The sequence below is a fragment of the Nansenia antarctica genome, assembly GCF_963989245.1.
Source record: "Nansenia antarctica genome assembly, chromosome: 2".
Lineage (NCBI taxonomy): Eukaryota > Metazoa > Chordata > Actinopteri > Argentiniformes > Microstomatidae > Nansenia > Nansenia antarctica.
This window is the reverse complement of record NC_137675.1, coordinates 30,852,812-30,867,811: the sequence shown is the minus strand read 5'-3', so window position 1 is coordinate 30,867,811 and position 15,000 is coordinate 30,852,812. Positions and strand designations below refer to the sequence as shown.

General features: G+C 48.1%; 1 protein-coding gene across 1 annotated transcript in view; it reads left to right on the top strand.

The window, feature by feature from the left end:
* radil (Ras association and DIL domains) overlaps positions 1-15,000 on the top strand; it is a gene marked incomplete at both ends in the record, with an annotated part of 50,920 nt that overhangs the window by 24,037 nt on the left and 11,883 nt on the right. The window contains 3 exons of the mRNA XM_080523726.1: positions 1,739-1,851; positions 5,411-5,527; positions 8,304-8,427. Of these exons, the coding sequence (XP_080379852.1) occupies positions 1,739-1,851; positions 5,411-5,527; positions 8,304-8,427 (354 nt within the window). The remainder of the gene's footprint in view (positions 1-1,738; positions 1,852-5,410; positions 5,528-8,303; positions 8,428-15,000) is intronic.

Here is a 15,000-nt window from a genome sequence, read left to right as displayed (position 1 = left end):
ACAGGACAGGAGAGGACAGGACAGGACAGGACAGGAGAGGAGAGGACAGGACAGGAGAGGACAGTAGAGGAGAGGACAGGACAGGAGAGGACAGGACAGGACAGGACAGGAGAGGACAGTAGAGGACAGGACAGGACAGTAGAGGACAGTAGAGGACAGGACAGGACAGTAGAGGACAGTAGAGGACAGGACAGGACAGTAGAGGACAGTAGAGGACAGTAGAGGACAGGACAGGACAGGACAGGACAGGACAGGAGAGGACAGGACAGTAGAGGACAGGACAGGACAGTAGAGGACAGGACAGGAGAGGACAGGACAGGACAGGACAGGACAGGACAGTAGAGGACAGGACAGGACAGGACAGGAGAGGACAGGACAGGAGAGGACAGTAGAGGACAGGAGAGGACAGTAGAGGAGAGGACAGGACAGGAGAGGACAGGAGAGGACAGTAGAGGACAGGACAGGACAGTAGAGGACAGGAGAGGACAGGACAGGACAGTAGAGGACAGGACAGGACAGGACAGGACAGGACAGGACAGGAGAGGACAGTAGAGGACAGGACAGGACAGTAGAGGACAGGAGAGGACAGGACAGGACAGTAGAGGACAGGACAGGACAGTAGAGGACAGTAGAGGACAGGACAGGACAGTAGAGGACAGGAGAGGACAGGACAGGACAGGAGAGGACAGTAGAGGACAGGACAGGACAGTAGAGGACAGGAGAGGACAGGAGAGGACAGTAGAGGACAGGACAGGACAGGACAGGACAGTAGAGGACAGGACAGGACAGGAGAGGACAGTAGAGGAGAGGACAGTAGAGGACAGGAGAGGACAGTAGAGGAGAGGACAGGACAGTAGAGGACAGGAGAGGACAGTAGAGGACAGGACAGGGCAGTAGAGGACAGGACAGGACAGGACAGGACAGGACAGGAGAGGACAGGAGAGGACAGGAGAGGACAGGAGAGGAGAGGAGAGGAGAGGACAGGACAGGACAGGACAGGACATGACAGTAGAGGACAGGACAGGACAGTAGAGGACAGGACAGTAGAGGACAGGACAGGACAGGACAGGAGAGGACAGGAGAGGAGAGGACAGGACAGGACAGGAGAGGACAGGAGAGGAGAGGACAGGACAGGACAGTAGAGGACAGGACAGTAGAGGACAGGACAGGACAGTAGAGGACAGGACAGTAGAGGACAGGACAGGACAGGACAGGAGAGGACAGGAGAGGAGAGGACAGGACAGGACAGCACAGGGACGGGTCATTAAACAGTCCACAGAACCCTACGACCTCCTGACTAGACAACCAGATATCATCAGATATTTGCCTTAGTGGTCTCAATCTCTCTCTCTCTCTCTCTTTCCGTTTCTGTCTCTGTCTCTTTTTCTCTCGCTCTTTCTCTCGCTCTTTTTCTCTCACTCTTTTCTCTCTCTCTCTGTTTCTGTCTCTTTCTCTCTCTCTTTTTCTCTCACTCTCTTCTCTCTCTCTCTCTCTCTCTGTCTCTCTCTCTAGTGAGTCTAGCACTAAACCCACACACAGACAAAAACAAACAACACACCAGAGATATGTGTACCTCTTTCATTCTCTCTCCATCTCTCTCAGGATGTTTACTAACGGAAACAGAGACGGAGAGCTCGCCAGTGTGGTTGTTCAGACTCATCTTTCCTTACTGGGTCCATTTAAAACGCTCCTAATATCTGATCTATCGTTCTCTCTATCTATCTGTGTCAATCTGCAGGGTCGAAGGAGTCGTTGCTATCGGCGACCATATCAGCCAATGAGGAGGCCATGACGATCCTGGAGGAGGTGATCATGTACACCTTCCAACAGTGCGTCTACTATGTCACCAAGGTAACCGACACCATGGTAACTACTAGGGGGGGGGGGGGTGCCGGGTACTCAGCCAATGGGAGCAGTCGTTACAGATCCAGAGCATTTTTAGACGATACGATCATCGTCCAGTCATTTTGGAGATATTATCCGTAATGGGAGAGAGAGAAGATTTCCTTTTTAGCTCAATGTAATGACTCCATTGGCCGGTTGAGCTGGCGGTGTGTGTGTGACATGCGCTCGCTAATATGCCTTCTGCCTCTGCTGTGCCTCTCTGAGGGAACCGCTTAGCACTGTTGGCCACGTCACCACGGTAACCACTCGACTGCGTTATCGCCGACAAAAACATTGTCACCACCTGGAAGTTGGAAACCGTGGAAACCGTGTGGAAACCGTGGAAACCACCCCAACCCGTTCCAGATTCAGTCTTCACTTTGAGGCCAATATGTTGTACAAGCAGCAGATCCTAGAAACAGCCAAGTGGTTCTAAGTGGATTAGGGTGGCCTGGGGGGGTCCGGGGGCCTAGCACCGCGGTCTACAGGGCACACATATGCCGGCATGGGTTAGAATCCGGCCCCATGCCCTGCTGACATGCCCTCTCTCTCTCTCCCTTCTTCTCCTTACTTTCCTGTCTGTCTTCACTGGATCTGTCCAATAAAAAAGCAAAAAATATGAGTGGGACTGTCCCACTCTGAAGAAAGGAAAATGGAAAAAAAATAAGTGGATTAGTGGGAGGGATGAGGAGGGATGAGGGATGAGGGGGAGGGGGAGGGGTGAGGGGGGGGGGATGAGGGGGAGAGACGAGGGGGAGGGGTGAGGGGGAGGGATGAGGGGGAGGGATGAGGAGGAGGGATGAGGAGGAGGGATGAGGGGTCTCTGGGAGGGATGAGGAGGGATGAGGGGGTCTCTGGGAGGGATGAGGAGGGATTAGGGGGTCTCTGGGAGGGATGAGGAGGTCTCTGGGAGGGATGAGGGGGGATGAGGGGGAGGGATGATGAGGAGGGATGATAAGGAGGGATGAGGGGGGATGATGAGGAGGGATGATAAGGAGGGATGAGGGGGTCTCTGGGAGGGATGAGGAGGGATGAGGAGGGATGATGAGGGAGAGATGAGGGAGGGATGAGGAGGGATGATGAGGGAGGGATGAGGAGGGATGAGGGGGTCTGGGGAGGGATGAGGGAGGGATGAGGGGGTCTGGGGAGGGATGAGGGGGTCTGGGGAGGGATGAGGGTGTCTCTGGGAGGGATGAGGAGGGATGAGGAGGTCTCTGGGAGGGATGAAGAGGGATGAGGGGGAGGGATGAGGGGGTCTCTGGGAGGGATGAGGAGGGATGAGGAGGGATGAGGGTTAGGGATGAGGAGGGATGATGAGGGAGAGATGAGGGGGTCTGGGGAGGGATGAGGGGGTCTCTGGGAGGGATGAGGGGGTCTGGGGAGGGATGAGGAGGTCTCTGGGAGGGATGAGGAGGTCTCTGGGGAGGGATGAGGGGTCTCTGGGAGGGATGAGGAGGTCTCTGGGAGGGATGAGGGGGTCTCTGGGAGGGATGAGGAGGTCTCTGGGGAGGGATGAGGGGGTCTCTGGGAGGGATGAGGGGGTCTCTGGGAGGGATGAGGAGGTCTCTGGGAGGGATGAGGAGGTCTCTGGGAGGGATGAGGAGGTCTCTGGGGAGGGATGAGGGGTCTCTGGGAGGGATGAGGAGGTCTCTGGGAGGGATGAGGGGGTCTCTGGGAGGGATGAGGAGGTCTCTGGGAGGGATGAGGAGGTCTCTGGGAGGGATGAGGAGGTCTCTGGGAGGGATGAGGGGGTCTCTGGGGAGGGATGAGGAGGTCTCTGGGGAGGGATGAGGAGGTCTCTGGGGAGGGATGAGGAGGTCTCTGGGAGGGATGAGGAGGTCTCTGGGGAGGGATGAGGAGGTCTCTGGGGAGGGATGAGGAGGTCTCTGGGAGGGATGAGGAGGTCTCTGGGGAGGGATGAGGGGGTCTCTGGGGAGGGATGAGGGGGTCTCTGGGAGGGATGAGGGGGTCTCTGGGAGGGATGAGGGGGTCTCTGGGAGGGATGAGGAGGTCTCTGGGAGGGATGAGGAGGTCTCTGGGAGGGATGAGGAGGTCTCTGGGAGGGATGAGGAGGTCTCTGGGGAGGGATGAGGAGGTCTCTGGGAGGGATGAGGGGGTCTCTGGGAGGGATGAGGGGGTCTCTGGGAGGGATGAGGGGGTCTCTGGGAGGGATGAGGGGGTCTCTGGGAGGGATGAGGAGGTCTCTGGGGAGGGATGAGGAGGTCTCTGGGAGGGATGAGGGGGTCTCTGGGGAGGGATGAGGAGGTCTCTGGGAGGGATGAGGAGGTCTCTGGGAGGGATGAGGGGGTCTCTGGGAGGGATGAGGAGGTCTCTGGGAGGGATGAGGAGGTCTCTGGGAGGGATGAGGAGGTCTCTGGGAGGGATGAGGAGGTCTCTGGGAGGGATGAGGGGGTCTCTGGGGAGGGATGAGGAGGTCTCTGGGAGGGATGAGGAGGTCTCTGGGGAGGGATGAGGGGGTCTCTGGGGAGGTCTCTGGGGAGGGATGAGGAGGTCTCTGGGGAGGGATGAGGGGGTCTCTGGGGAGGGATGAGGGGGTCTCTGGGAGGGATGAGGAGGTCTCTGGGAGGGATGAGGGGGTCTCTGGGAGGGATGAGGGGGTCTCTGGGGAGGGATGAGGAGGTCTCTGGGAGGGATGAGGAGGTCTCTGGGAGGGATGAGGGGGTCTCTGGGAGGGATGAGGAGGTCTCTGGGAGGGATGAGGGGGTCTCTGGGAGGGATGAGGGGGTCTCTGGGGAGGGATGAGGAGGTCTCTGGGAGGGATGAGGAGGTCTCTGGGAGGGATGAGGAGGTCTCTGGGAGGGATGAGGAGGTCTCTGGGGAGGGATGAGGAGGTCTCTGGGAGGGATGAGGAGGTCTCTGGGGAGGGATGAGGAGGTCTCTGGGAGGGATGAGGGGGTCTCTGGGGAGGGATGAGGAGGTCTCTGGGAGGGATGAGGAGGTCTCTGGGAGGGATGAGGAGGTCTCTGGGAGGGATGAGGGGGTCTCTGGGAGGGATGAGGAGGTCTCTGGGGAGGGATGAGGGGGTCTCTGGGAGGGATGAGGGGGTCTCTGGGGAGGGATGAGGAGGTCTCTGGGGAGGGATGAGGAGGTCTCTGGGGAGGGATGAGGAGGTCTCTGGGAGGGATGAGGGGGTCTCTGGGGAGGGATGAGGAGGTCTCTGGGAGGGATGAGGAGGTCTCTGGGAGGGATGAGGGGGTCTCTGGGAGGGATGAGGAGGTCTCTGGGGAGGGATGAGGGGGTCTCTGGGAGGGATGAGGAGGTCTCTGGGAGGGATGAGGGGGTCTCTGGGGAGGGATGAGGAGGTCTCTGGGAGGGATGAGGAGGTCTCTGGGGAGGGATGAGGGGGTCTCTGGGGAGGGATGAGGGGGTCTCTGGGGAGGGATGAGGGGGTCTCTGGGGAGGGATGAGGAGTATCCCTCTCTAGGATACGATCCATTCCGAGGGAGATCGGTGTGTGTGTGTGTGTGTGTGGCTTAACACTGTGTCTCTCTCTCTCTCTCTCCAGTCTCTGTATGTAGTGTTACCTGGTCTGTTGGACTGTAACCCGTTCCCTGTGGACAGTTCTGAGCCCTGTTGGAGAGGCGGTACAGGGTTTCCTGAGCCAGTTCGCAGGGTCCTGCAGGTATAGTGACCCACACACACTTAAACATGGTCGTACCTTACAGAGGAGATAGCCAGGCAGACTAGCTGTCTGGCTCCTCGAGCCCAACACCGTTATTCCGGCACCCCGGGAGCGGTGTTGCGCGACGGATCCGTGTCCGGAAATAGTCCTATACCCCCCTTGGGAGCGGCCGCTCAATATGCCGCTTCCTGTGGGCCCCGGCCATATCCGGGTCTGGCGAGACCGGGATTCGATCCCAGTCCCCGGTGGGCAGCTTGCACCAGAGGCTGATGCTTAGACCGCTGCGCCACCGCGGGGATATCGACAGTGACATTCTAATGCTGTGGTCCTCATGTCGGGATCTGATGTTCAGATTTTTCTTTCAAAAAATTTGAATACATTTCTGCGTTGTTGAAAATCAATGACGTGTCGCCAGTCAGCTAACACAGCTTGTTTTGTGAGCCTGCTAACAATGTAAAGTAGTGTTCTAGTTAACTAGGTAGCAGTGTAAAGTAGTGTTGTAGTTAACTAGGTAACAATGTAAAGTAGTGTTCTAGTTAACTAGGTAACAATGTAAAGTAGTGTTCTAGTTAACTAGGTAACAATGTAAAGTAGTGTTGTAGTTAACTAGGTAACAATGTAAAGTAGTGTTCTAGTTAACTAGGTAGCAGTGTAAAGTAGTGTTGTAGTTAACTAGGTAACAATGTAAAGTAGTGTTCTAGTTAACTAGGTAGCAGTGTAAAGTAGTGTTCTAGTTAACTAGGTAACAATGTAAAGTAGTGTTCTAGTTAACTAGGTAACAATGTAAAGTAGTGTTCTAGTTAACTAGGTAACAAAGTAAAGTAGTGTTCTAGTTAACTAGGTAACAATGTAAAGTAGTGTTCTAGTTAACTAGGTAGCAGTGTAAAGTAGTGTTGTAGTTAACTAGGTAACAATGTAAAGTAGTGTTCTAGTTAACTAGGTAACAATGTAAAGTAGTGTTCTAGTTAACTAGGTAACAATGTAAAGTAGTGTTGTAGTTAACTAGGTAACAATGTAAAGTAGTGTTCTAGTTAACTAGGTAGCAGTGTAAAGTAGTGTTGTAGTTAACTAGGTAACAATGTAAAGTAGTGTTCTAGTTAACTAGGTAGCAGTGTAAAGTAGTGTTCTAGTTAACTAGGTAACAATGTAAAGTAGTGTTCTAGTTAACTAGGTAACAATGTAAAGTAGTGTTCTAGTTAACTAGGTAACAATGTAAAGTAGTGTTCTAGTTAACTAGGTAACAATGTAAAGTAGTGTTGTAGTTAACTAGGTAACAATGTAAAGTAGTGTTCTAGTTAACTAGGTAGCAGTGTAAAGTAGTGTTGTAGTTAACTAGGTAACAATGTAAAGTAGTGTTCTAGTTAACTAGGTAACAATGTAAAGTAGTGTTCTAGTTAACTAGGTAACAATGTAAAGTAGTGTTCTAGTTAACTAGGTAACAATGTAAAGTAGTGTTGTAGTTAACTAGGTAGCAGTGTAAAGTAGTGTTCTAGTTAACTAGGTAACAATGTAAAGTAGTGTTGTAGTTAACTAGGTAACAATGTAAAGTAGTGTTCTAGTTAACTAGGTAGCAGTGTAAAGTAGTGTTGTAGTTAACTAGGTAACAATGTAAAGTAGTGTTCTAGTTAACTAGGTAGCAGTGTAAAGTAGTGTTCTAGTTAACTAGGTAACAATGTAAAGTAGTGTTCTAGTTAACTAGGTAACAATGTAAAGTAGTGTTCTAGTTAACTAGGTAACAATGTAAAGTAGTGTTCTAGTTAACTAGGTAACAATGTAAAGTAGTGTTGTAGTTAACTAGGTAACAATGTAAAGTAGTGTTCTAGTTAACTAGGTAGCAGTGTAAAGTAGTGTTGTAGTTAACTAGGTAACAATGTAAAGTAGTGTTCTAGTTAACTAGGTAGCAGTGTAAAGTAGTGTTGTAGTTAACTAGGTAACAATGTAAAGTAGTGTTCTAGTTAACTAGGTAGCAGTGTAAAGTAGTGTTCTAGTTAACTAGGTAACAATGTAAAGTAGTGTTCTAGTTAACTAGGTAACAATGTAAAGTAGTGTTCTAGTTAACTAGGTAACAAAGTAAAGTAGTGTTCTAGTTAACTAGGTAACAATGTAAAGTAGTGTTCTAGTTAACTAGGTAGCAGTGGGGATTACTCACCCAATCCATTGCGATGTTGCAGTATTTTGGGCTTGACTAGCGAGTTTGTGTTGTGATTCTCAACCATGTTGAAACGTTTCAAAAGAAAAGTCCGAACATTTTGATGAGCATTTTGATGAGCAGACATATGTATTACATATGATATGTTATAACATATTATAAGGTATGAATATCCAACCCTACGTGTCTACAGAGGTCCTCTGTGGCTCAGGTGGTAGAGCATGGCGCTAACACCGCTAAGATTGTGAGTTTGAGACCGTATATTAATAAATAATTGTCCCCCTTGTACTGTTTCTCCACTGTCTATATTAATTAAAATTAAAAAAACATAAATATATACTTTTTTTCTTCTTTTTTTTTCTTCTATCACGACGACTGCCAATGGCCCCGGGCCTGAGCTAGATTACTCTTCCTGCTACGACTGGTGGATTGATGATTCACTTGCTTAGTCAAATGTATCGATTGTAAGTCGCTTTGGAATAAGGCGTCTGCTAAATGCCCAAAATGTAAATGTATGTACTGAAAATTGTACCCACTCACTTCAGTGTGAGTCGCTTTGGATAAACGTGTCAGCTAAATATGATAGAATGATAATATTATTATAATATGATTCTGGTTCTGGGTCAGGTGTTCCAGAGCGCCCAGGAGCTGCTGCAGGGGTACCAGGTCCACACGGAGATCCAGGCCCAGATGTTCGCCTACCTCTTCTTCTTCTCCAACGTCTCGCTGTTCAACCAGCTCATGGACAAGGGTGAGGGACACACACACACACACACACACGCACACACACACACCACAGACGCACGCACAAACACAAAGGCACACACACACAGGCACACAGGTGACACACACACACAGGCACGAAGACACAACACACACACACACACACACACACACACACACACCACTAACGCACGCACAGACACGAAGGCACACACACGCACACATACACACACACCACTAACGCACGCACAGACACGAAGGCACACACACACACACACACACACACACACACACACACACCACTAACGCACGCACAGGCACGAAGGCACACACACACACACACACACACACACACAGGCACGAAGACACACACACACACACACACAGGCATGAAGACACACACACACGCAACACTAACGCAAGCACGCACGCACACACACGCACACGCGCACACACACACACACACACACACACATCCAGGAGTCTTAATCATGGTCTTAAGGAGTCTCCATTTCATCTCTGCTGGATGCTGCTGAGATAAGGGAGGGGAGAGTGTGTGTGTGTGTACGTGCATGTGTGTGTGTGTGTGCATGCACATGTGTAAATATGTGTGTGTGTGTGTCTGTGAGTGCGTGTGCGAGCACATGTGCGTGCGTGCGTGCGTGTGTGTGTGTGCGTGCATGCGTGCGTGCGTGTGTGTGTGTGTGTGTGTGTGTGTGTGCGTGTGTGTGCGTGCGTGTGTGTGCGTGTGTGTGTGTGTCAGCATTTCGACAGAGTGTCAGAGGACGACGAGTGCCTAAGATTCGTCCTTGCCACATTCCAACTGTCCTTTCTCCCTCCCTCTCTCTTCCCTACCCCCCCCCCCCCTCCCTCCCTCCTCTCTCTCTCTCTCTCTCTCTCTCTCTCTCTCTCTCTCTCTCTCCCTTCCCCCACCTCTCCATCCATACATGTTTCAGCATTTTGATTTATTCTTTGGGGCATTTAGCAGACGCCTTATTCTAAAGCGTCTTACAATCGATACATTTGACTAAATAAGTGAATCATCGACCCGCTAGTTAGACGTACAGTGACAGTCACGGACAGAAATATCGCCTCTTCTCTCAGATAACGCGCCACTTTCTAACTTCTAGATCAGATTCAGCTTTTTTTCCTCGCTTTTCGTGAGCTGAGAATTCTAAGGTTCTATCTCCGTTTAGGGCAGTTCAGAGATATTGAGCGTCAAAGTTTTTATATTCCATTATGTTTTGTGAGATGGAACCTTTGTATTTTATTAATTACTAACTAAAATGTCAACATTTTAAAAATAACACCACACAGGCATTAATAAACACCTAATGGATCAGATTATGTAAAAAAAACTCATTTTTGACAAAAATGGAGATAGAACCTTATAATTCTAACGTCACGTTTTGTTGTGTTGTTCCAATGCAAACAATAGAAATAAACATGTGAATGGAGCTTCTTTGGTATGGGGCATTATCTGACAGAAGTGCAGATAGGGGGGGCCTATAATATTTTTGTCCATGACTCGGCGTATGTCTAACTAGTGGATAGATGATTCACTGACTTAGTTATGGTCAGTGTTTTTGGCTGTGACTGTACATAGCTAGAGCTGTCTCACTGGCTTTACTGAGTGACAGAAGGCATTGGTTGGGGGGGTAGGGGGAGATAGGGGGGTCTGTGGGGGGGGGGGGGGGAGGTGGTGGTTTAACTGGAGGCGCTAGGCAGGAAAGAGGAGGAAGGGGGAGGGGGGAGGGGGGGAGGGGGAGAGGGGCTGGGGCGGCTGGTTCTAAAAGAGCTGTAGGATGCGAATTGATGACCTTCCTAACAGCGCTGGCACCGATCTAATAGACTCATTTACCTGCCGCCATCCATCTCCCTGGTATTACTCACACTCTCTCTCTCTCTCTCTCTCTCTCTCTCTCTCTCTCTCTCTCTCTCTCTCTCTCTCTATGTCTGTCCTTCACTGTCTCTCTCTCCCACTGTCTTTCTCTCTCTCTCTCAGACACACACACGCGCGCACACACGCACACACATGCACACACACACACACACACACACACACACACACACACACACACTCCACGTCGCTACCATATGTCTTCATTAGCCAGTCAGACAGGAGAGATCACAGGTCCCAGTGGGGGGGGGGGAGGGGGGGATACACCTTTATTTGCATGTAGAGGTTATCTCTCTATCTCTCCCTCTCCACCTCCTCTTCCTTTCTTCCCTCTTTCGTTTCCTCCCTCGCTCCTTCCTCCCGTCACTCTCTATTTTCTTTCTCCTATCTCTCTTTCGCTCTCTCTCTCTCTCTCAGTCCCTTTCTCTCTCTCTCTCAGTCCCTTTCTCTCTCTCTCTCTCTCTTTCTCTCTTTTCTCTCTCGTTCATTGATATCTCTCCGCTTATGGTGGCCATGGTAACAGTGTTGCAGGTAGAGCTGACGTCTGCATTGGGCTTTCTGCCACACTGTACACACACACACACACACACACACACACACACACACACAACACACACACACACACATCCTCCATCCCGGCTGATGCCATAGCAACCAGGGCAGCATGAGTGCAGGATATGGAGCGAGGGAGTTGAAAGAGAGAGAGAGAGGAAGGAGAGGAGTGGAGAGGAGGGTAGAGGAGAGGAGAGGGGAGGGGGGAGAGGAGAGGAGAGGAGAGAAGAGGAGAGGAGAGGAGAGAGGGGAGAGGAGAGGGGAGGGGGGGAGAGGAGAGGAGAGGAGAGGAGAGGGGAGGGGGGGAGAGGAGAGGAGAGGAGAGAAGAGGGAGGGGCAGAGAGGAGAGGGGAGGAGAGGAGGGGAGAGGAGAGGAGAGGAGAGGAGGGGAGGGAGGAGAGAGGAGAGGAGAGGAGGGGGGGGAGAGGAGAGGAGGGGAGAGGAGAGGAGGGGAGAGGAGGGGAGAGGAGAGGAGAGGAGAGGAGAGGAGGGATGAAACAGGACTCGTGGTTGTCAGGTGTCAAGAGTGTCAAGTGTTTGCTGTGACATCCCTGTGTGACCTGTAACAGATTATGACAGTAGGTCATTTGGGCTGATGGGGGCTGTGTGTTTGGGGTGTGTGTGTGTGTGTGTGTGTGTGTGTTTGTTTGGGTGGGCTTTAGTCTTAGCCTTGAACTGGGGGGCACTGGACTAGCGGTTTAACACCAGCTTATTACAGTCTAGCTTTTTGGGGTCACTTCCAGACCTTTCTTTACGCCCGTCGAGCTGAGCTGTACTGGGTTGGCCTGGTTCTGCCAGTCCAGCGTCGCTGCTGAAACAGTGCTGGAGAGGACAATGGTACAATGGAAAAGTACATATCCGAGCCAGCACATTGTGATTTGGGTCGGCCCTGTGCTGTGGAAAGCTCTCTGATACACAGTTCAGTTGAACTCGGGTCGTGGGGGTTCATCAGGAAAAAGGAATTGTCGTAATTGTACCACCTCTCTGTGCGTCCCTATGAAGCCTTATAACACCTCCCTCTGTGTCCCTATGAAGCCTTATAACACCTCCCTCTGTGTCCCTATGAAGCCTTATAACACCTCCCTCTGTGTCCCTATGAAGCATTATAACACCTGCACATAAGTGCAGTTCTGTCTCGCAGAGTTAGATTACTGTATTCCCAGACACACGCATAATCCTATTAGTGTGTGCGTGTGTGTGTGTGTGTGTGTGTGTGTGCCTGCGTGAGTGAGTGCACCCCAAACCATGAGTATGGTTGGCATAGCAACCTCAGTTGCTCCTACCATATGCTTGATATGTGAAGCTGTTTGTGTTCCCTGGAAGTAGACGATGGTTGATAGCTGCGCTGTATTTCCTGTTTCTGTCCGTCATGCAGTGGTGATTGGTACTTCAGAGTGCATACGTTTACCTGACAGAAATATGACTCATGGTATTGTTAATTTATCTCTCAAAAGCCTGATTTGACCATCTTAATCTGTTCTTTAGTATGGCCTGGATTAAGGCTTGGTTGAAGTGGTTTTACTGGTATAAAGACTATGTTTTACTGGTGTGAAGGAGATATTTTACTGGTATAAAGGATATGTTTTACTGGTATGAAGGATATGTTTTACTGTATGAAGGAGATGTTTTACTGGTATAAAGGATATGTTTTACTGGTAAAAAGACTATGTTTTACTGGTATGAAGGAGATGTTTTACTGGTATGAAGGATATGTTTTACTGCTATAAAGGATATGTTTTACTGGTATGAAGGAGATGTTTTACTGGTATAAAGGATATGTTTTACTGGTATAAAGACTATGTTTTACTGGTATGTAGGAGATGTTTTACTGGTATGAAGGATATGTTTTACTGCTATAAAGGATATGTTTTACTGGTATGAAGGAGATGTTTTACTGGTATGAAGGAGATGTTTTACTGGTATGAAGGAGATGTTTTACTGGTATGAAGGATATGTTTTACTGGTATGAAGGAGATGTTTTACTGGTGTGAAGGAGATGTTTTACTGGTATGAAGGATATGTTTTACTGGTATGAAGGATATGTTTTTCTGGTATGAAGGAGATGTTTTTCTGGTATGAAGGAGATGTTTTACTGGTATGAAGGAGATGTTTTACTGGTATGAAGGAGATGTTTTACTGGTGTGAAGGAGATGTTTTACTGGTATAAAGGATATGTTTTTCTGGTATGAAGGAGATGTTTTACTGGTATGAAGGATATGTTTTTCTGGTATGAAGGAGATGTTTTACTGGTGTGAAGGAGATGTTTTACTGGTATGAAGGAGATGTTTTACTGGTATGAAGGAGATGTTTTTCTGGTATGAAGGAGATGTTTTACTGGTATGAAGGAGATGTTTTACTGGTATGAAGGATATGTTTTTCTGGTATGAAGGAGATGTTTTACTGGTATGAAGGATATGTTTTTCTGGTATGAAGGAGATGTTTTACTGGTATGAAGGAGATGTTTTACTGGTATGAAGGAGATGTTTTTCTGGTATGAAGGAGATGTTTTACTGGTATGAAGGAGATGTTTTACTGGTGTGAAGGATATGTTTTACTGGTATGAAGGAGATGTTTTACTGGTATGAAGGAGATGTTTTACTGGTGTGAAGGAGATGTTTTACTGGTATAAAGGATATGTTTTTCTGGTATGAAGGAGATGTTTTACTGGTATGAAGGATATGTTTTTCTGGTGTGAAGGATATGTTTTACTGGTATGAAGGAGATGTTTTACTGGTATGAAGGAGATGTTTTACTGGTGTGAAGGAGATGTTTTACTGGTATAAAGGATATGTTTTTCTGGTATGAAGGAGATGTTTTACTGGTATGAAGGATATGTTTTTCTGGTATGAAGGAGATGTTTTACTGGTGTGAAGGAGATGTTTTACTGGTATGAAGGAGATGTTTTACTGGTGTGAAGGAGATGTTTTTCTGGTATGAAGGAGATGTTTTTCTGGTATGAAGGAGATGTTTTACTGGTGTGAAGGAGATGTTTTACTGGTATGAAGGATATGTTTTACTGGTATAAAGACTATGTTTTACTGGTATGAAGGAGATGTTTTACTGGTAGGAAGGATATGTTTTACTGCTATAAAGGATATGTTTTACTGGTATGAAGGAGATGTTTTACTGGTATGAAGGAGATGTTTTACTGGTATGAAGGAGATGTTTTACTGGTATGAAGGAGATGTTTTTCTGGTATGAAGGAGATGTTTTACTGGTATGAAGGATATGTTTTACTGGTATGAAGGAGATGTTTTACTGGTATGAAGGATATGTTTTACTGGTATGAAGGAGATGTTTTACTGGTATGAAGGAGATGTTTTACTGGTATGAAGGAGATGTTTTTCTGGTATGAAGGAGATGTTTTACTGGTATGAAGGAGATGTTTTACTGGTATGAAGGAGATGTTTTACTGGTATGAAGGATATGTTTTACTGGTATAAAGGATATGTTTTACTGGTAAAAAGACTATGTTTTACTGGTATGAAGGAGATGTTTTACTGGTATGAAGGATATGTTTTACTGCTATAAAGGATATGTTTTACTGGTATGAAGGAGATGTTTTACTGGTATAAAGGATATGTTTTACTGGTATAAAGACTATGTTTTACTGGTATGTAGGAGATGTTTTACTGGTATGAAGGATATGTTTTACTGCTATAAAGGATATGTTTTACTGGTATGAAGGAGATGTTTTACTGGTATGAAGGAGATGTTTTACTGGTATGAAGGAGATGTTTTACTGGTATGAAGGATATGTTTTACTGGTATGAAGGAGATGTTTTACTGGTGTGAAGGAGATGTTTTACTGGTATGAAGGATATGTTTTACTGGTATGAAGGATATGTTTTTCTGGTATGAAGGAGATGTTTTTCTGGTATGAAGGAGATGTTTTACTGGTATGAAGGAGATGTTTTACTGGTATGAAGGAGATGTTTTACTGGTGTGAAGGAGATGTTTTACTGGTATAAAGGATATGTTTTTCTGGTATGAAGGAGATGTTTTACTGGTATGAAGGATATGTTTTTCTGGTATGAAGGAGATGTTTTACTGGTGTGAAGGAGATGTTTTACTGGTATGAAGGATATGTTTTACTGGTATAAAGACTATGTTTTACTGGTATGAAGGAGATGTTTTACTGGTATGAAG